At 33.3% G+C, this 22,883-nt stretch overlaps 1 protein-coding gene across 2 annotated transcripts in view; it reads left to right on the top strand.

The window, feature by feature from the left end:
* Window positions 1-15,143, top strand: part of LEMD3 (LEM domain containing 3) — a 75,014-nt gene extending 59,871 nt beyond the window's left edge. For both annotated transcript variants that reach the window (XM_063076017.1, XM_063076016.1), the window contains 9 exons: window positions 5,771-5,850; window positions 5,938-6,083; window positions 6,944-7,045; window positions 7,157-7,259; window positions 8,256-8,434; window positions 10,844-10,925; window positions 12,456-12,561; window positions 12,680-12,758; window positions 12,990-15,143. In XM_063076017.1, coding sequence (XP_062932087.1) covers window positions 5,771-5,850; window positions 5,938-6,083; window positions 6,944-7,045; window positions 7,157-7,259; window positions 8,256-8,434; window positions 10,844-10,925; window positions 12,456-12,561; window positions 12,680-12,758; window positions 12,990-13,153 — 1,041 coding nt within the window. In that variant the 3' untranslated portion in view covers window positions 13,154-15,143. The remainder of the gene's footprint in view (window positions 1-5,770; window positions 5,851-5,937; window positions 6,084-6,943; window positions 7,046-7,156; window positions 7,260-8,255; window positions 8,435-10,843; window positions 10,926-12,455; window positions 12,562-12,679; window positions 12,759-12,989) is intronic.
* The last annotated feature ends 7,740 nt before the right edge of the window (window positions 15,144-22,883 follow it).

Genomic DNA, 22,883 nt, shown 5'->3' with positions numbered 1-22,883 from the left:
TCATTGGTATTTTGGTAGGGATTGCATTAAATCTGTAGATTGCTTTGGGTAGTATGGTCATTTTCACAATATTAATTCTTCTAATCCATGAACATGGAATGTCTTTCCATTTGTGTCCTCTTCGATTTCTTTAATCAGTGTTTTATAGTTTTCCTTGTAGAGATTTTTCACCTCCTTGGTTTAATTAATTCTTGGGTATTTTATTTAAATTTAAATGTTTACCCTCTGGACCTTTACAAGAGAAGGAAAAATTGGCATACCTCTACTTTACAGCTTTTTAGGTGGCTACAAAAAGTGAATAACAAAACAGTTTAAACTCTTAAAATCACGTTGTTGTTATATAAGCTACAATATTATTATGAACTGTTTAATTAGCATAAGTAAGAAAAATACTCAATTTTTAATTTTACCAACATTCCATTTTATAATACTGTAGTGCTCTATATACTATGTAGAATATTTGTGGAAGTAATGTCATAATTAGGACTTCAGCACCCTATTAAATCTTTAATGAGGTTTTAAATAATCAATTGTTTTTTGACACTGTATCCATAAAATAAACGTTCATTGTTCTGTTGTATTCCAGATAGTGAGTGGATATCAAGTGGTATTAACATGGGAAAGGAAAATAGAAAATGGGAAAAACAGCAAAAGATACTTTTATCTCCCTTATTATTTTATAACTAGAAGTTTTAAGCTCTTTGTTCTTCCTTGTACTTGGCTTGTTAGAGTAGTAGGTCCTTGTTAATTTCAACCATCATGTACATTTTTTAAGGACAATTAATAAGGACAGTTACATTATTTAGAATGTCTTCAGCCTTCTAAAATTTTTATTAAAACTTACAACTGCTAAACTTGGGAATTTGTTTTTTTTCTTTTTTTTCTTTTTTGATTGGTAAGGGGAGCGCAACCCTCGGCTCAGTGTCGTCTGCACCATGCTCAGCCAGTGAGTGCACTGGCCATCTCTGTATAGGATCTGAACCCGCAGCCTTGGCGCTGCCAGCGCCGCACTCTCCCGAGTGAGCCACAGGGCCGGCCCTTATTTGTTTTTACATTATCTGAAACTTAACATTAATAGCCCAGTCTTCAAAGACATATACTTGTCTACTAATAAATGTAGTAATGCAAAGCATGTCTTAATACTCTGCGTATTATAGTAATATAAGCTGAAAAGCATGTATATAAACAGAAGTAAATGCAACATATATATTTCATTGATTTCTTTTAGAATATCCATGTCTTTGAAGGGTGCTGTAGTGTCTGTGTCTTTGAAGATTTTTATAATTTTCATGTCTTTGATGGTTAAAGTCTTTGAAAGGATGTAATTGAATATAAAAAACTATACTAGTGAATTACATTACAAAGAAGAATAAATGCAATAATGTTTTCTCCTCTTTCAAAAGTCCTATATGTCTAGGTTTTATCTAATCCTGATCTGTACAATGTAACAAGAACTATGTTCTCTGGATGCCCCTTCATCTCTGTATGTTCAAAGCTTTTTTTTTCTTCTCTAATTTTAGAAAAAGGCAATATGAATTCTGTTTGATTTTTGGTTGTACACAAAGTGATTTCTAGTATGAATTATCCCTGATTCAAAAATTCAAAATGCCTCAAGATCTAAAAGTTTTTGAGCACCAACATGATGCCTTAAGTGGAAAATTTCACACCTGACTTCATGTGACAGCTTGCAGTCAAAATGTAGGTACAAAACATGCAGATTATTCAGTGTCCCAAGGGAAGAAAGACCCTCCCTTCAGCAGTGACATATCTTTTCTGCGCATGCCCACAAATGATGATAAAATGATCACAGATACGGGTTAGATGCATCAAGCACAGGTTCTCCACAATGCCCCCGCATATGGTGAAGACCTGTGTGCATTATTCACAATATTTTTTTTTTGCTTGTTCTCTGCTCTGTAGTGTAAAGGTATTGTTAAAAATATTGAAAAAGGCCTGAATATACTAGGTAACTGTGATAAGAAAAAGTGGAAGCATTTATGTTTATCTGTACCATTGAAAGTCAAGCTGTTGGAGAAACTGGACAGTGGTGTGTGAAACATTTTACTGAAGAGTATGGTGTTGGAATGACCCGCATATGTGACCTGAAAAAACAGAAAGATAAACTGTTGAAGTTCTGTGATGAAAGTGAGGAACAGAAGTTAATGAAAAATAGAAAAACACTGCATAAAGCTAAAAACGAAGATCTCAGTCTTGTATTGTCAGGGTGGATCAGTCAGCATTGCAGTGACCAACATGCCACTTACTGGCATGCTGATCATGAAGTAAGCAAAGATCTATCACAATTAACTGAAAATTGAAGAGAACGGTGAATGTTCAACAGGCTGGTTGAAGAAATTTAAGAAAATACAAAGTATTAAATTTCTGATTTGTGGTGAAAGTATGCTGCTCATCATGAAGCAGTGGAGAAATTCATTGATGAGTTTGCCAAGGTCATTGCTGATGAAAATCTGATGCCAGAACAAGTCTATAGTGCTGATGAAACATCACTTTTTTTGTGTTATTGCCCCAGAAAGACAGTGACTACAGCTGATGAGACTTAATTCCTATGGGAATGAAGGGTGCCAAGGACGGAATAACTACTGGGTGTGCTAATGCAGCAGGCATGAATAAATGTAAACTTGCTGTGATAGGTAAAAGCTTATACCTGTTTTCAAGGACTGAATTTTTTAACAGTCCATTATCCTATCCTCAACTGCTTCTGATGTTTCTTCTCACCTAAAAAAAAAATACAGTGTACAGTAACCATTTAATCAAATGTTGCAACATAGGTGTAGATCTAAAGCCTGCTGCTGTTTGTTGTTGCTATTGTTTAACAGTTGATAAGGGTGTTCTGTTGATGCTGCCATCCTGCTTAGTTACACTGAACACATGACTTTTTCACTGTATTAATGGTATGTCGTATTTTTTTTACTGTTAAGTACTTATGTGTGAATAAGTATTAAGAAAATGATTGCTTATTGGTAGCATATAAATTAATAGTCAGGAATGATGGTGATGCCAAACAAACTCAAATTGTCCACGTGGGTGGCTGAGATAGTGACACCTTTGCTTTCTGATGGTTCAGTGTACACAAACTTAGTTTTATGAACAAAATTATTAAAAATATTGTATAAAATTACCTTCAGGTTATGTGTATGAGTACATGGTGTATAGGAAACAAATGAACTTGGTGTTTAGACTTGGGTCCCATTCTGAAGATATCTCATTATATATATGAAAATGTTTCAGAACCTGGAAAAAACCAAAATTCAAGACACTTCTGTTTCCAAGCATTTTGAATAAGGATGCTCAACATGTAGTGTATTTATAACATTTGGAACAGTAATTGCCTGAAATTGTTTTTTTATAATTTTGTCACGTAGCATTTTAAAGCAATATTAAATAAAAATCACTTTTTTTCATTCTTTTCTAGTTCCTGCTCGTATGAATACATATCTTTTATAATTATAAATATGTATAAATTGAATGTTTTAGTTTTATTTTTTAAGCAGATAGCTGTTTAGCTTTTATCATGATCATTTCTGAATTTATAATACCCTTTAAAATGATCTCATATATAAACCATTTCTTCATTATTAAATACTTACATTGTCCGCAGGTTTTTTGATGTTTATAAATGCTGTAAGGAATAATCACACTTAAACAATAAAACAGATGGCCTAGAGTTATCTTCACCATCTTAAAAGTCCTGATAGTAGTTTCACATTAAGTAATGATGCCTAGCAAGAGTAGTTTTGCTTTGTAAAACTTTTGATTATATTTGCAAATTTGATATATTAAAATAACTTATTAGTTTATTAGTAACTAAACTGTACTTCCTAATATGATCTATTGAAAACCTTGTAATTTCCAGTGCTGTTAAAGAATCTCTTTATAAAATGCAATAGCTACTTCTTAAAAAATTCTTTTTTTGAAAAAGCCTTTTAAAAAATGACTTCTTATTTCTGCTTTTAGAAACTCATTTTTTATACTTCAGAAAGTCCATAAATACATACCTTCTAATAGACTGTAAGCTCCAGGAATTTTGACTGTTTTGTTCAGACTGTTTACTGTATCTCTAGTTCCTAGAATAGTATTTGGCACATAGTGAGCCCTCGATAAATATTTGTTGAATGAGAATTTTTAAGGATGTTTATAACAGTATTATTTAATATGCTTTTAAAAATATATATACTCTAAATGTTTATTAATACAGGGTGATTAAAGTGTAGAATAACCATACAATCAGACAGTATTTTCTGAAAAAAATCGGGGTTTTTCCATGTGTACTGAGATTGACATAATACTTTCTTTGTTCCATGAAAAAAAGCAAGTAGAACAGTATGTACTATGAATACTATTTTTAATATTTTGCTTTAAAAAATACATACCTAGTCATACATGGCAGTTCTTAAGCTTTTTTGAGCTCCTATAGTTACTGAGGACTTTCTAAGTGGCTTTTGTTTGTGAGAGATATACATATATAGTGCATGTTTATGTTGTAAATACATACAGTCATGCATCTTTTAATGACAGGGATATGTTCTGAGAAATGCAGTGCATCATTAGGCAATTTCTTTGTTGTGTGAACATCACAGAATATACTTACACAACCTAGATGGTATAGCCTACAAGACACTCAGGCTATATGGTACAGCCATTTTAACCTTACGGAATTACCATTGTAATGGAGTTTGTTGACCAAAATGTTAAGTGGTGCATGACTGTGTTTATTCTACACAGTTATTCTAATATGGCAAATCTATATTATAAATCATATAATTATTACATATTTATAATACAGATTTGCCATATTAAAAGTTAAAACAAAAAATTTTAAGCTTTTGGAATAAAAATAATAACCCTACTACACGTTAAGGTAATAAATTTAATAAATGTGTTAAAATTACATGTAAGTAATGTATTTTTATGAAAATTATCTCTGATATTACACCAACCCTCCACAAGTAGTAGTTTCTTAAAGGTTAGTTGCAGTGTGGAATTTGAAACCCTATTAGTGAACTTTTTGTACTCTGTCTCATAAAGTCCTTTGGTCACTTTTGCATTTTGAATGGATCTGTTACTTGTTCCTGATTTTATAACCTCATGCATTGGTCATTTAAAAAGTATTAGTTTATTGAGTTATGCAGGTCTTCCAATTGTTGACAGATTTCATTATCCAATATTAAAAAGTCACGTTCGTTAATATCACAGCAATCACATTGGAAAGGTCTTCAAATACTGTGAAGCTGTCAAGGCACAGTGATGAATGCAAGTTTTTCAAAATTCTGCTTTTCATCTAACGCTTGAATTTTATCATTGGTAACACAGTCAATTTTTATTAAGTTGATGGACTTACAGGATTCACTTGTTAAAAAAAGGTCTACAAAACCTCCAAATCTGAATAGTTTGCCATTTGTTCATCTGAAAATAGTTTCATTAAAAAAGGTGGATAATTCAATCTTATCATCACACTTAAAAAACAAACTATTAAGAAAAACCTTCCCAAATCCATAAATATAAAAAAACCAAAAAGAAAACAGCAAAATATTAACAGTGGCTACATTAAAGTAGTGGGAAAATGGTGACTTTTTTCTCCCTCTTTCTCTCCTCTTATTTTTCTGGAAGGAATAATACATTTTTTATTATGTTTGTTACATAGTTAACATAAAAATATTATATAGGGTATATTTACAGAACAGCTTACACAGAGTGGAGTGAATGTGAATTATTAAGAATAGTTAGTTATTTTTTCTATTTTTCCTGTTAGGATTTAGGTCCTGAATATGAGGATATATTTAACACCTCATTGCAGTGGATTTTAGAAAATGGAAAAGATGTTGGAATAAGGTAAAGGATTTGATTTCTACTTTGACCATTTTGTACTGTGAGAAGTGAATTTTGACTTTAAACTCTACCTTCATTATTTTTAAATAGGTGTGTTGGTTATGGCCCTGAGGAAGAATTGACAAATATATCCGATGTGCAGTTTTTACAGTCCACAAGACCACAGATGTCTTTCTGGTGTCGTTTTCGACGAGCTTTTATTACTGTAACCCACAGGTTGTTGTTGTTATGCTTAGGTAAGTTGACAAGATGAAAAAGGAAATACATTGCAGAGTAGAATTTTCATGTCTGTATTTCACTAAATACCAGAGTTGAGAATTCACTTCTGTGATGGTTATCACATAAATCATATCTGGAAGTCTTCATCCATATAATAAAGTTGAGGTTTTTTAAAATAATGTCTGTATTAGTCTAAGGGCGTAGTAAATAGTAATATAAGGAGAGGTAGGAATAAAACTTTGCCCTTAGAATGAAACAGAAAAAGTAAGTATACTTAGTTTATACATAGAAATCTACTTTGGAAAACAAAAATGGAAAATATAAAAAATTAGCTTATTTTTTATATAACAAGATATTATAAATTAAGCTCATTAAAATTATTTTTAGTTTTAAAAATATCCTTTACTTGAATTAAAATTTTTATTCGGGTTACTAGATTTTATGATTGATAGTAGGAATTTAGAAGATATTCATTCCTTTTTTTCCCTTTTTTCTTTGCTAGTTCTTTAAAAATAGTTTACTTAAAGTAATATTTAGTTTGTTTAGTCTCTTAAGATTCACTTTTCTAGTAGTTTAATGCTGCAAAGGAGAAAGTTTGTGAAACATATTTTGTATTTTAAAAATAGTTAGAATTGAAATGTTTAGTTTTCCACGTAATGAAAGAAGTGTTTTTTCTAGAGAGAAGTGAAACTGTGGAAAATGTTTAATATTAAATATTTCTATGTATTTTTAATTACATAACTAATTCCACCCTCTGTTTTAAGGCTAATTCCATTATTCCATTATGGCAGTTAAAACAATCACTGTAGAAACTTTGCAATATTATTAAATGCCATTGACCGCAATTTTGAAAACACGAAGTATATGAATATTTCAGGTGTAGTGATGGTTTGTGTCGTTCTGCGTTACATGAAATATCGCTGGACAAAAGAGGAGGAAGAAACAAGGCAGATGTATGATATGGTGGTAAAGATTATAGGTATGGTATTTGTAAAAATCTAAACTATTTCTAGAATAGTCATTGCGTGATAAACTGTAGTATGATGTCAAGTGATAGATTCATTTGTAAGTTTGTTTGATTTATTTTCAGATGTTTTACGAAGTCATAATGAAGCTTGCCAGGAAAATAAAGATTTACAGCCTTACATGCCTATTCCACATGTGCAAGATTCTTTAATACAGCCTCATGACAGGTGTGTTCAAAGCATTATAAGTGGAAGTAAATTAGAACATAGGTGTGTTCTGCAGTCTTGAAAATTGTATTGAAAATTGTGACTCTCTTCAGCTATTCCTGTTTTACTGTATAGACTTCTTTTGTACTTTATACTCTCCTTTCTTTCTAAATTCTCTTCTATTATCCTGATTTTGAGTAGCATAATAGATAACAGGACTTCTAAATCATTCTCATTTCTATATAATCAGTCCTCTCTCTGTGTCCATGGGTTCTGCATCTGTGGATTCAACCAACCATGGATGGAAATTATTCAGGGGGAAAAAAATTCCACAAAGTTCCAAAAAGCAAAACTTGAATTTGCTGAGTACCAAGTACTGTGTTGAAGTCACATGAATGAAGTGATGTGTAGGCATTGTATTAGGTATTTTAAGTAATCTAGAGGTTATTTAAAGTATACAGGAGGATGTGCATAGGTTATATGCAAATACTATGCCATTTTATATGTGCGGGATTTGAGCATGGGGTGTGGGGGGTGTGTTCCTGGCGTCGGTCTTTCATGGATACTCAGGGCTGAGTATACATTCTTGATTCTTTGTCATCAGTCTCCATCTTATTTCCTTTAATTTCATCTTGATAAAGCAACAGAGACAGACATAGCCAGTGGCATTTTACTAATGTTTTTAAATGCTTATTTTGTTTTAATGAAGCTTTTAAAATAAAAACTAAAAATAACTTTTTGAAAATAAAAGATGATGCCACATCCTAAACCAGCATTCTTAACCCTAACAACACATTGTAGTCACCAGTGGAGCTTTTGAGGGAAAAAAAATACAGCTGCTCATGCTCCAACTGTGGAGGTTGAAACTCTGATTCTGAGGTGAGGCACAGGCATCTAAATCTTTTTTGAACAAACTCCATGAGTAGTGACAATAGCCAGAGTTAACAACCATTACTTCAGTTACTAATATTTCAAAAAGATGACAAGATGATAGTAAATTTGTCATTTTGTTCATAGGAAAAAAATGAAGAAAGTCTGGGATAGAGCTGTTGAATTTCTTGCCGCTAATGAATCTAGAGTTCGCACGGAAACACGAAGAATAGGTGGTGCAGATTTTCTAGTTTGGCGGTGGATCCAGCCTTCTGCATCCTGTGACAAAATATTAGTAATACCTTCTAAAGTATGGCAAGGTCAAGGTATGTATTTTTAACCAAAAAAAAAAAAAAAAGTAGTTTTCTTCTAATTTTTCAAAATAATGAAAATCATCCATGTTTAAGTGAAACAATATAATTCGAAACTATGTGAAGGCAGATCTCCCTTTCCACTTCCATCCTACAAAGGAATCAGTGTTAACTTATGTATCCTTCCATACTCTTGTCCTTGCTACTACAAGCATAAATGGTTTGTCTTGCCATTTGATCTTGCCTTTTTTTACTTAACAAAGCACCTTAATACTCTAGATCTAACTGCACTTTTTTTGTCTAATTTCTTTATGCAAATAAGACACATATAATTTGTTATATATAACATAAACATATATGTCACATATATTGCACATATAATTGGAATCATAACTTTTTCACTAATCTTTTTTTTCAGTTTTTGCTTGCCTTCCTCCTATTTCTAAGACTCCTCCATCTGCATATCCCCCCTGCCAAGTACCTTTTGTGGGTATCTTTCCATGTTTTTTTAATGCCTGCATAGTTTCAAAAACATGCATATATAAGTATATAGGGTATATATAAATAAGAATATTGGCTGCATGTGCATTCAAACCTCTACCACACAGGAAAGCAGAAAACAAAATATCAGAATATTGTGAATGGTAAATTCTTTTTCTGCAAAAGCATGTTTGTCAATGTTTGCTAAACATAGTACTTATGGAAAAGGTAAGTAAATTGTTTTGGAGTTGCAGTTTAAAAATCCTGTCACTCCTTTTTTTCCTCCAATTAATTTTCACTTTCAAAAAGCTTGAATAATAGGCTTCTTTAATCATAGCATAAAAATGATGCTTTGATATTGCCAAAGATTATACTAACAATAAATTATTTCCTTTCAAAGATGCGTGCAGGGCTGATTGGTTGGCTCACTTGAGAGACCGTGATGCTCATAACACTGAGGTCAAGGGTTCAGATTCCTGGACTGGCCAGCTGCCAAAAACAAACAAAAGATGCATGCAGACAGACCCTGTAACACTGAAAACAGAGAATTCCTTATTTTATTCGACCTCTTAACAGAGTTTGATAATTGAGCCCTCCTTGAAACTTTCTTCTTTTGGCTTTGGGGATGCCACTTTCTTTTGGTTTTCCTCCTACCTCCTGACCTTTTCTTCACTCTTCTGTATTTTTCTCTTTTCCTAGACCTCTAGGTATTGGAGTTTCTCATTGTCATCTTTTCTTCTCATCTAGATTATCTTATGCTATGACTTCATTTACCATATATGTTGATAACTCAAATTTATATGATGAACTAAAAGTCTTCTGTTATGGTTTTTAGATTTTTGTATCTGGTTGTATACTTATCTTCTGTAGTAGGAGATGGGTACCACGCATTCAAGATGTGCACAAACTCAATGTTTTTTCTTCCCAAACTCACCTCTCCTGAGTTCCTCGTCTAGTTAGTTGGTTATTCTATAAATTAAAAATTAAACCAAAATGTTGGTTTATGCCATAAATCTGGGAGTCAGCCTTAATCTCTCCTTTACCCGCCTTTGTTCAGTCTTTTAGCAGGTTGTGTCAGTTCTCCGTCAGGGTACTGCAGAAAATTTCTGGAAATATCAAATTAAGAGATGATATGAGTCCTAGAACTTTTTGAAGACCCCTTGATTCTATCTACTTTCCATCTACACTGGTGCCTATCTTATACACATCACTATCATCTCCCTCTTAGATAACTATAGTAACCTTTTAACTGGTCTCTTTGCATTCACTTTTGCTCCCACCTATGTGATTCTCCACATAACGATATTTTTTAAATTTGTAATTTTAATAAATAAATCCCATCATATTATTCCTCTCCTTAAAATACTTGAGTGGTTTTCTATTACTCTTAATAATAATGTCCAAATACTTTAATGTGGCCTGCATGGTCCCGAATAATCTCACATCTCCTTTTTCAGGTTTATCTTTCTTTTTTCTCACTCCAGCCACATTGGCTGGCTTTTAGTTACCTGAATATAATGAGCTCCTTGCCTCAGCTGCTGTGTATAAGCTATCACCACTGCTTGAAATGTCCTTTACACCTCTCTTCATCCTGCTGATTTTTATTTATTCTTCAGTTCCCACCATAAATTTCATTTCCTTAGGGAAGTCTTATCTGATACTCCCAGACTAGGTTAAGTTACTTCTACAGTTTTCTGTACTCTTTTTTCTTAGGACTTATCGCAGTTATAACTTTGTGGGTGACACTGTTTATCATCTGTCTATCACACTAAACTGTAAACTCTGAGAGCAATAATTATCCGTCTTGGTCACTTTGACATCTAACATAGGGGTCTGGCTCATAGTAAAAGCATGTAATGAATATTTTTGAATGAACTGAGTAACTGAGTACCTTTCAACAAAATGGAACAATAGCAAATAGTAAAACTAATTTGTTTTTTGTAGCATTTCACTTAGATAGAAGAAATTCACCGCCAAATAGTTTGACACCATGTCTAAAGATTCGAAATATGTTTGATCCAGTTATGTAAGTATTATGACCTAGGGGTGCATGTCATTTTTATTTGGAATATTTGGCTGAAAAATGCATGATATTCTTAAAATGCTTTGTCTATAACTAAAAATATGTTTTCCTTCTGAATTTCTAACTATAGAAATGTTACGTTTTCCTCTTCTCTTTTGTTAAACTCCAAGCAAAGGTTTGACCAAAAGACACAGTTATATAAAGATTTGTAAGACTTTTGTAAATCTTTGTATTCACTATGAATCCTCATAACAGATAAATAAATGCTTGAGGGAAATTAATGACAATCAGTATCCTTTATTAAATGTATAAGTCATGTCATACATGAGTGTGAACATTTTTGCTTCAGTAAGCAATAAACATAAAACTATCTGCTTTTTAAAAATTTCCAATCTCTAATTGTAAAAAATTCCCTCCAAAGATGTACACACCTTCCTCTCTACAAGTACTGTCTGTACTCGTCGTCAGTTTAACATTTGAGGAACTTTTCTGACATGTAGTTAACACCAACACACACATCCAGAGAGAGCACAGTCAAAAGTTACTGCCTTGGAATCCATAATATTTCACATATAAGCTGTAATAATTTTTAGAATTACCTTCTTAGAGGTCAGTGCTTATTGGTCCAGTGATATAACAGATCAAATCCTGGTTTTTACCTTAAAAAAAAAAAATCATGACAGTGGAAATTGCATTATGTCTGAAAGTCCCATCTAATAACTTATTTATTTAAAAAATTATTGATGTGAAGAGATTCCAAATAAGTAACTACAAAATTGGAAATGTGGGGAAACACTGTCAGTACACACACTCACACGCACCCACCCACCCTCTGTTTTGCAGAGATAGAAACAACTAGCAGTGTGGTAAATACATCTATTGGGAATCTTACCTCATGCCTTAGGGATTAATCAATGCCAGTCTAGTATTTTATTTCTTAAGATGAAAATTTTAAATTTAAAGTGAAGCCACTTACCCCATACCTAACTGTCTATATCTCACAAGTGAGACAAATGTGCAGGAGGTCTTAAAGCTCTCGTAGTAAGGTGACTGAGCAAAATGTTTGTCCTGTATCATCACTCTTCCATTATTTTGAAAAAGAGAAGCTCAGAATATAGTATTTACTAAGAGTTTTCCTTAAGTTTAGGAATTTGAAAATGTCATTAAAATAAAAGAATATTCAACTTTTACAATTTTACAAATTAAAGTGCTTTTTAAGGTGCTTATTTAGAGAGAAAAAAAGAAACATTGCCAGTTCTTAGGATTTTAGATATACAAATGACAACCCATTTGTTCTTCTGTGGTGGGCTAATCACTCCATTGCCTCAGCTCTCAGCATTCTTTCATTAGAAAGTGAGAGAAGGGCTGTGACTTCTGCTTGCTAATATTTTTTAATACACCTACTGCTGGTCAATAAGCATTTAATTACTACTAATTTTAATGATTGTAGGATATATATGTTGTAAAAGACAATGAAGACTTTTTACTAAGTAGGAATATGGTTGTTGATTTTTGTTTGTTATTAATTTTTAGGGAAATAGGGGATCAATGGCATTTGGCCATTCAAGAAGCAATTTTAGAAAAATGCAGTGATAATGACGGCATTGTTCACATTGCAGTAGACAAAAATTCACGTGAGGTAAAGTAACTTTTAGTATTGAATTCCACGTTTTCAATTTATTGCCGTTAAACTAAGACTTTCTTCTCTTTTTTTCCTTTCTTTCTTTCTTTCTTTTTTTTTTTTAAATATATCACAGGGTTGTGTGTATGTTAAATGTCTATCTCCAGAATATGCTGGAAAGGCTTTTAAGGCATTGCATGGCTCTTGGTTTGATGGTAAGAGATTTGAGTATTACAAACATTTTGAAAAGATAATTATGGTTGAGTATAGTTTAATGTTAAACTATACTAGATTTTAAATTAAAGAATTTTAGGTTAGCATTTTTCAAGTAATCATTTTAGGTGATTTTATTTGTGTTTTGTGTTCATGTGTCTTACCACATTTAATTTTCTGCAGATATTAAACACATTTTTACAGATCTAAAATATTATTTTTATCTTAAACAGGGAAATTGGTTACAGTAAAATATTTACGACTAGATAGATATCACCATCGCTTTCCCCAAGCTCTTACTTGCAACACTCCCCTGAAGCCATCAAATAAACATATGAACTCTATGTCTCATCTTCGTCTTCGGACTGGCCTAGCCAATTCTCAAGGAGGTTCCTGAAAAGACTTTCTTCCACTCCTAGGATTGTTATTTACAATAGGAAAATTCCTGTTTGGCTTCCTGTCTTCCTTTTTAAATGCTTTTTGTATGTAGTATTTTTATTGATGAATACTCTGTCTGAACGTTCCAGAAATCTTAAGTTTCCAAAGGGATTTAGCATTGAGGCAGCAATGCTGAATAGGTAGAGTAATTGTTTCATTCAGTTTTGGGAGCTCAAAGTTCAGCCAGTGCATTTAAAGTTTTGCATGAGGAACATTGACTTTATTAAGCATTTTCAGATATGGTGATTGTATTTTTGCACAAAGAAGTGTTTGGATAAACACACAAAAGCATGGTGAAGAGGCTTCTTGTATTTCCATAATTTCTTGTGAACTGATGTTGTGAATTTTTGTATACAGTCACCTGCATAGTTCCTTACAGGCTAATGTGATAAAACTGTTAATTTCCCAATTTAACCTTAGGTTTTTGTTGCTTCTGAAAGATTTATTTGCTATAGCTGGAATATGGGAAAATTAATTTGGGCTTAGTGGTTACATATATGTGTAAGTGGATGTACATGTACTTAAACTGGCTTTTGTATATATGTATAAATGCTGGTGGTGGCGAAAGTAGTCTTGTTTTGTGGGGATGTCTGCATTAAAGCAGTAAAATAAGCTTTCTGTTTTATTCATAACCTAATGTGTGTGTATATATGTATGTGTATATATGTTTGTGTATGTGTATATATAGGTATATGTATATATACACACACACACACATATACACATATGGCTGTACTATCATATAGATCCAACAGCCAAACACCTGGAAGTATTAGGTACAAGTTTAAAATATCTTTTATAGGTTTTATATAAAAATGTCTGAGTATGATTTTGTGTCAAAGTTCTGATATCAGTTGTAATGGATTCAAATTTATGTGAGCAATAACGAAGCAATTGGCAGATATTGGAAAAATATTTTCTGAGAAGCTGTATTTATTATAAATATTAGGGCTGTGACATAGTACCATTGGGAATAAGTCATTTTCCCAATCTATTTATAATTTAACGAAATGTTAAAGCTCATGTTATATGTCAAGTTAAAAGCAGGGCAACATTGTTGTAGCAAAATGCATATTTGACAAATTATACTTGTAATTTGGGTTCATGAAAGATTGCAGTATAGTAAATACACAAGTGACCATTGTTCTGTGCCTCAGTATTTAATTTGTTTCAGTAAAGTTACTTTATTACCGTTTATGATTTCCAATTAAAATAGTTGCTGAGAAAAGTTTACCTGTAATCTAACAATTGGCTTTTTAAAAATAACCCGTTGATCTATCTTTATCAGTCCAATTGAATATGTGAAACAGCTGAAATTGTACCAATTTTGATTTTGTTCAAAGCTCAATTTCTTTTTTTTTAAATTGTATGCGTTGGGTTTGCAGCATGAACTTGCACAGATAATGCACGTTTTCTGGTTAAGTAAACACGATGCACACTGTTCTGTAACAGAAAGCCCTATTGTGCCTTACCTATGTGCTTTTGTGGGCACCATGTTTATGAAGAATAAAAAAGGATTCGTTATCTGAAGAGAATAAATTTTAAATTCTCAGTTTATTTCTCAGATGCTAATGTGTGAAAATATAAATATACATAATATATAAAGTAACCAATCTTTCTGTATTTTATGTGCATCATAGTGATTTATCTGAGCTTAGTAACCCCATCTTGTAACCTGTTGCAAGAGTGAATGTAAAAAATAGTTGTGACATTTTAAAAGGTCACCTTTTGATGCAGATGCATCTTTTTCTTCTAAAACATATTTCATGTAAACATTGTACATTTATTATTGTAATATATACTATTATGCAGCTTATTTTATCAGAAACTGTTAAGCCGACCAAGATCCCTCCCTTCAAAGACAGATGGGAATGTGTATAACAACTTGATATTTGAGAAGTTTTGAAGTTTGATGTAATCTGTTACTTGTCCTGTTGAAAAAAAAAAAAGGAAAAAATTCTATTAAAAATTTATTAGGTTTTTTTTTAATGTGTCTTGGCTTTTAAAAAACTTTAAGTGCCCTGTGTCTTTATTTATGTGGTCTTTTTTTGATTTGTTTTGTTGTCGTTTTTACTGGTGAAAATAGCCTTTATTTTAAATCTTATTTTATTTGGGGATCTGTGAATATATTTGTGCTTATAAAGAAGGGTGAAGGTCCTAGAGTTAATTTTAACCATCCATTCCTCAGCATCTTAAATTTTCTTTATGAAAATGTCTTCATCCAACTTTCAAGTGTTTGAATCAAAGTGGGGCAAGAATATAAATCAGCTGCATCGCTAAGTACTATTTAGTTTAGTTAGACACTTTTTCATAGCAAGATTTTCTCAAAAACAGAGGCAGTTCTTTTACACATTCTGGCTCAAACTCTCTCATCATAAACCAGTAACAGTTTATGGGCTAGCTACTGTGAGTAGCATTGGATGTTTTAATTAAGTAAAAAGAAGACTTGATAAGCCATGAGGTAGACTTATCACTTGCTAAAAAATGGCACTGTTAATGTGTTAGGGATACAAATGTGAAAAACACATGGCTGAATCTTCGAGGTAGTCACAATCTAGAGGAAGAACACAGGGCAGATAAATTAAAAGATAATGCAGAAAATACAGTGAGAGAGAAATGGGCAGAGGGAATTCTGATAGTACAGAGAGGCATCTTATGCATCTTAATAGAACATCAGAGCAGGCGAGGTAACAGTTGACCATTTTTAAATTCAGTTTAACACTTACATGCTTAATTAGTGTAGATACAATGATAAAAGTCTTTCCCTTGAGCTCTCAGGAGAGCTTCTATTCTGTGATGAGCTCATAAAAAATGTGTAGAACCTGTGTCATGACAAAATTCATACTCATACTCATTGGTTTGTAGGTTCCTGAACATCTTGTGAATATTAAATCTTGATATTGAACTTCCTTATATTTTTCTTGTATTCATGGTTTGTGATTTCCACGTGAACAACATTTTGATGTGTCATGTGCCCAGAATTCCTTTATTTTCCTTTAGTAAGATTTACCTTGCAGTTCTGACTCCCTGTCCTAGTGACCTGCATGGCTTCTTTGCCCTTTTTTTCCTACACTTATCTTGGCAAGTCAGTTCTTCCAGATGGCTCATCAAAAGATGCTAAATAAAGCAGAATTTTGGCAGCCACTCTTTTGGGCTCAAGAGGTACTTAGGAAGTGAGAGTAGCAGCCAGAAGTGTGGTTTAGAGAAACTGAATGTCCAGGATGTTCATTCTCTTGGCCTTTAAGCCCCATTGAGGGAACATTATGGCTAGAAATGCATCATGATGGTAGGTTTCTACACTTGAGAACCTCTTCTAGGGGGCAGTAGGATAGACTCATTTTGCTGATTCTTAGATTTTAAAACTAGCAGAACCTGTCTGTGTTCTTAGATTTACTTTTTTTTGGTTTTGTTTTGTTTTTGGTGGCTGGCAGATATGAGGTTCCAAACTCTTGACCTTGGTGTTATAACACTGCCCTCTAACCAACTGAGCTAACCAGCCAATCCCAGATTTACCTTTTCTTCCATGGGAGAAAAGACCTGCACATGCTCCTGAAATTGGAAAGAGGGTAATCTAGGCATAGGGAATTTACCTTTTCTTCCAATGGGAGGACTTGAAGACCTGTACACGCTCCTGAAATTGGAAAGAGAGCAATCTAGGCATAGGGAGCACTTGAACAAAGATTGATGAGAAACAACACAGTGCGTGTATAAACACAAGCAGTTTTGTATGGCCAAATCACTAAGTTTAAAGCAATAAATAGAGGTATATGGAAAGGTAGGCAATGGTCACATCATGGAATTCTTTGTAGGTAACATTACGAAGTTTGGATGTTGGCCGTTAAAGGGAGTTCAGGTGATAAATGGATGATGAGGATTTGTTGGGATGAAGAATAGAGAGGATTTAAAAAGTAAGGATAAAATGGGAAAGACTTGATTAATTGAATATTGAGAGAGAAATTGATGTTTAATTGTCTACTATGAGAAATCTAGAGTCCCAACATTTGGAGAATAGATGGTAAGGAACAAATTGGAGAGGAAAGATGGTATTTTATATATATATTTTTTGAGTTTGAGAAACCAACAGAAGATTTAGGTGGGTGTTTCTAGCAGGTGAGTAGATTTACAATTCTAAGATATTTTGAGAACCATCTGAGCTAGAGGTACAATTTGGGAGTTACAACCATGAAAGTGAGTGAGATGACCCAGAGTGAGTGAGTCCAAAGTCATATAGAGATAGAAATTTAGGTTAATTCATGCTTCCAGTATGGATCTGGCCATCACATCTTGGGCACAAGTGGTGACAATCAGCTTTGTATCTCTTGAATATTGATAACCAATAAAAAATGTACTATGCAAAAAAGAAAAATTTAGGTTAATCCCAATTCTGTCATACTTAGATGTGTGGCCCTTAGGTGGGGGTTGAGGATGGAGTGTGAGAGAGAGGAAAATTTGAAATAAGTTTAGAAGATAGGATTTGAAAAGGTCTTTGAATGTTTGAAGTAGAAATCTTATATGACTATCCCATTTCTGGCTTGGGCAGCTGGTTGGATGTTGATAACATTCCCCAAATTACAGACTATTGGAAGGGGCAAGCAGCAAGAGGCCAGTTATGGTGTTAGATAAAATTTCACAGAATTGAGCAAGTTAAAGTAATTGTTCTAACATCTCTTTTCTGTTGTAGGACATAGTTGGAGGAGGGGCAAGAGAGGAATGTCTTTGAGAATCTCCTCCAAAATATAAAATTATTAGTTTATATAATGTTCTGGCATTTTCTGTGATTCTTCTGTATTGACTAGAAATTTTCTTGATTTGTAGAAAAATGAGATGTTGGGTAGATCTAGAAACCTATGACTCAAAGAAGAAATAAATACAAAATGACCTTCGTCAACTTTCATACTGCTAACTAAATGGTTTGTCATATATTCAAAACTAGAAACTTTTTGAAGCTTTGCATTATATAGCCTGTGTAATTATGGTCAAGTCTTATAGGCCTAAAAGCCATTTTTTTTCTTGGCGACTTCATTCCTGCTGTGATTTGTTGAGTTGATTTGAAAGTACAACTTTGGAAGGGCAGTCTTATTTTTATATTTCCTTGACCATTGCTGTCCAACAGAAATATGTCAGCCTTGTGTAATTTAAAATTTTCTAATGGCCACATTAAAAAGGTAAAAACTGGGTGAAATTAATTTTAATATATTTTAATACAGAATGTCTCAACATTTAATCAAAAATTTTATTAAGCGGGCTATTTTTCATGCTTTGAAATCTGGAGTATACATTACACTTAAAGCTAGAGACACCCTGGCGTATGTGACTGAAGTGCTCTACATTTGGTCATCTTACAGCCCATAAATCTAGTTGTTACATTTTCATTAGAAATGCTTGTTATATATGTAGATTTTATAAAATTTACAATTGAGACAGATTCACATACTTAAATGCTTCCCAACATACTTAATTTTTTAAAATTTAAAACAAATTAAAACTTCGTTTTACTAGCCACAGTTTAAGTGCTCTATGTCACATGTAGCCAGTAGCTACCGTGTTGACAGTCTAGACCAACCTATACCTTTTTAGCCAAATACCAGTCCTCACCCAGCCACTTGTCCTCCAGCTAAACTAAACTGCTTGTCTTTATCATACACACCTAAATTTTATTTGATTCTGCATTTACTGACATTGCTGTCTGCCTTTATGGATATTTCTCCTATCATGCCTCTTTCCTCCCAGCCACACTAGTCTTTCTATTCCTCCAAGAAGTTGAGCAAGGATAGTAAATAGAGCAAACTTCCTAATAGAGGCGGGCATTGAGGCCAAATCATCTACTGTAGGGAAAAAGAGCGTAGGTGACTAGTACAGAAAGAGTACACCGAGTGCACAGAAAAAGTTAATCCCTAAACTTCTGATCATTCAAGTGAGAAGTGAGTTAGCTTTCATCTACCAGGTTATGAGAGGCATGCTTAAATTACCTGAATCGATCAGGATTTATTCTAAAAATAAGCCAGGAAGAGGAAGAATCTAAATCTGATCACATTACTTCTTGGTTTTATATCCTCCATGGGTTCCAATAACCTGTGTGATAAAAATCAGAATCCTTAGGATGGTTTCCAAATTCTCCAATACATGTTATGACTACATCTCCAGCCTCATCTCTAGCCATTTCTGCTGCCCTACAAAGCTTATTTCAGCTTTTTAAAAATTATATGTTTTTACTTTTATTAGAACATAATTGATTATACATATTTATGGGATACAGAGTTGATTATCAGTATGTGCAATATGTGATGATCAAATCAGTATTATTAGCATATTCATTACAAAACACCATTATTTTTGTCCATTACCCAATTTCTTCCTAACCCCCTTCCCCTCCCCCCTCCCATTCCCACCTCTAGTAACTATAGTTCTGTTCTCCTGAAAGTTCTACTTTCTTAATGGAATTTATTACATCTGAAAGTATCTCATTTATGTGTTTATTGTCTGTATCCCTTACTAAATACGAATCTCATAAGAGTCGGGGGTATTTGTATTAATTAAAAATTGTTTACTCAATTTTTAGGGCCAGAATGGTGCCTGGCTTTATTAGGTGCTTAGTATATGTGTCTATTGGATCAATTCATAAAACACTTTTTTTTCCTGTTACTCTGGATCTAAAGTAAGTTTATATTTTGATTCTAGAGAGTTCAGTATAATTTCCGAGAATCTCATTTCTCCTTAAATACTTCTTTAGCAGAATCCTGTAAATATAGCTCTGATGTGTTTTCATTTGCATTCACTTCAAAATACTTCCTGATTTCCCTTTGGATTTCTTTGTCCCATGGGTTATGTAGGAGTGTGTTATTTAATTTCCCAATACTGGGGATTTTCCAGATAACTTTCTGCTTTTGATTTCTAATTTTATTTCATTAGAGTCCGTTGTTTGATTTGAATCCATTTAAGTTTGAGACCTGGTACACAACATGATCTTTCTTGGTAAAAATTATATATGTGTACTTGAAGAAATGTGTTTTCTACTGTTAGCGGGTGGGCTGTCCTATAGATATATATTGGTTGATAGTGTTGTTGAAGTCTTCTGTGTCTTTAATAATTTTCTATCTACTTGTTAATTACTGAGAGGGGTTTTGAAATCTCTATAAATGGGGATTTATCTATTTTTGCAGTTCTGACAGTTTTGCTTCATGTATTTTGAAGCTCTGTTGATAGGAATATAGACACGTAGGGCTGTTATGTTCTCTTGATGTTTTGACCCTTTCATCATTATGGAAATAATCTCTATCCCTGGTAAAATTCTTTGCTCTGAATTCTACTTTGTTTGATATTAATTTAGCCACTCCAGCTTTCTTTTGAAAGACACAAATAAGGTTAAAGATAGAAGTAGGGGTTAAAAAATAAAAGGCTGAAAAAATATAGTACATGTACCATATTTATATTTAACCTATTTGTGTCTTAATATTTAAAGTATATTTAAAATTTCTTGTAGGCAGTATTTAATTTGGTCTTCCCCCTCCCCCCCCGGTCTGATAATCTCTAAGTTTTTGCCTTTTAGTTGGGGTATATACACCATTCACATTTAATGTGATAATTGGTTTGGTTAGGTTTAAGGCTATCATCTTGCTATTTGTTTTCTATTTGTCCCATTTGTTCTTTGTTCTATTGTTTCATTTATTTATTTGTATGTATGTTATAAAGTTTATACACATTGTTTTATTTTTGTTTACCCAATTATCTTTTAAACAGACTTCAATAATGTAAAATTCCTGTATTTACTCATATAGTTACCATTTCCAGTGCTCTTCATTTCTTTGTTCAGATCCACATTCTACCCAGTAATATTTTACTTATACCTAAAGGACTTAACTTTTTTTTATAGAGAAGATCTGCTGGAAATGATTTATTTCAGCTGTGAAAACACACTTCCTGGAATGTAACCAGTAGTCACTCTTACCTCTAATCCTTTTGATTAGTTCTTTCCATTGGTTGTTTCTTCACACATCTGTTGATCAGTTGCCCTGTAGCAAACTTGAGAGGAACCCTCTGTAGATCTCTGGTGTTCTCTTTCTGCAGCTTTCTCATCTCTGGTATTCTGTCCTGTGAACTCGAGCTGCCTTGATCTTCCCAATCTCTCCATTCTGTTTCCTGAACTCAGTACCCTGGACTCTGCTTGGGTTTTTTCCTTCCTGCTTCATGGCCTGGAAACTCTGTCAAGACAATAAGCTGGGAAAATCATAGATTTCACCCCGTTTGCTTTGTTTCTCAGGGATCACTGTTCTTTGTTGTCTGAGCTCTAGTGAAACCACTGTTTCATATATTTCGTCCAGTTTTTTGGGTATTTCAAACAGGATAGATCTGATCCCTGCTCCTTCATCTTGACAGAAAATAGAAGTCTCCAATCATTTTGGAAAAAGAACTTTGGTTTCTTCATACTAGGATTAACATTCACTAACTGAGCCTCTATACCTAGGGAATAATGTAAATTAAACAGGGAGTATCTGTAGTGTTATGAGGGCTTTAAAAATTATATAACGATTATTGCATTATTTCCAGGTCAAGATTTTGTGTCTGGCTAACAATTCATGATTTAGTGTCTACCACCCTCTTTCTAAAATACCTGTAGAAACTCAGAAAAAGATGAAAAGTCGTAATGCCTGAAACTAAAGCTGATAACCATCCTATTGACTCAAGTGGGGAGAAATTGCCTGCAAGACTAAATGAAAATAAATGAGAATAGCATATGCTGTAGACAGGCAGTTTTTATCAGTTGAGGAAAACTTGATGGGCTAAGAAAGCAAGTTTCAGAGATACCCAGTTCTTCCTCCAGTGCCTTCTCCCTCAAAGATGTGGGGCCAGACGAGTGGTTTGCTAGAGCTGACTTACACCCTTTTGTGAGAGCTGACTGTAAAGTTTTTAGAAATTTTGCAAGCTAGATGTTAAACACAGATGTCATATCAGAGCTTGCAATTGATCATATTGGGAGTATTTACATCTCGGACATGAAAAAACTACAAACTAGGGTTCCTTGTTTTCCGTAAGGGCTGGTTGTTAAACATTTACCAGCACTGAGTATATACTCTTAGCTGTGTTGTCATATATGATCTTTATAGTATTGAAGTACATTCCTTCTTTACCTAATTTGTACAGTTTTTCTCATGAAAGGATGTTGAATTTTGTCCAATGCTTTTTCTGCATCTATTAAGATGATCATGATTTTTGTCCTTCATTCTGCTAATGTAGTGTATCACATATATTGATTTGTGTATGTTGAACTATTCTTGCATCCCCGGGATAAATCCCACTTGGTCATGGTGAACGGTTATTTTAATGTGCTGTTGAGTTCAGTTTGTCAGTGTTTTGTTGAGGATTTTTGCATCTATGTACATCAGGGATACTAAACTGTAATTTTCTTATAGTGTCCTTGGGATAGTGTCATCAGGATAACGGTGGCCTTCTAAGAGGACTTTGGGAGTTTTACCTCCTCTTCAGTTTTTTTAGAAGAGTTTGAAAAGGATTGGTATTCTTTTTTAAATGGTTTGTAGAATTCAGGAGTGAAGCCATCTGCTCCTTGGCTTTTCTTTGATGGGAGACTTTTTATTACTGATTCGATCTCCTTACTCATTATTGCTCTGCACACATTTTCTATTTCTTCATGTTCAGTCTTTGTTAAGTTCTATGTGTCTAGGAATTTATCCATT

The sequence above is a fragment of the Cynocephalus volans genome, chromosome 12 (assembly GCF_027409185.1).
Source record: "Cynocephalus volans isolate mCynVol1 chromosome 12, mCynVol1.pri, whole genome shotgun sequence".
Lineage (NCBI taxonomy): Eukaryota > Metazoa > Chordata > Mammalia > Dermoptera > Cynocephalidae > Cynocephalus > Cynocephalus volans.
The sequence above is the reverse complement of the archived record's forward strand: the minus strand, read 5'-3'. Positions and strand labels throughout refer to the sequence as shown.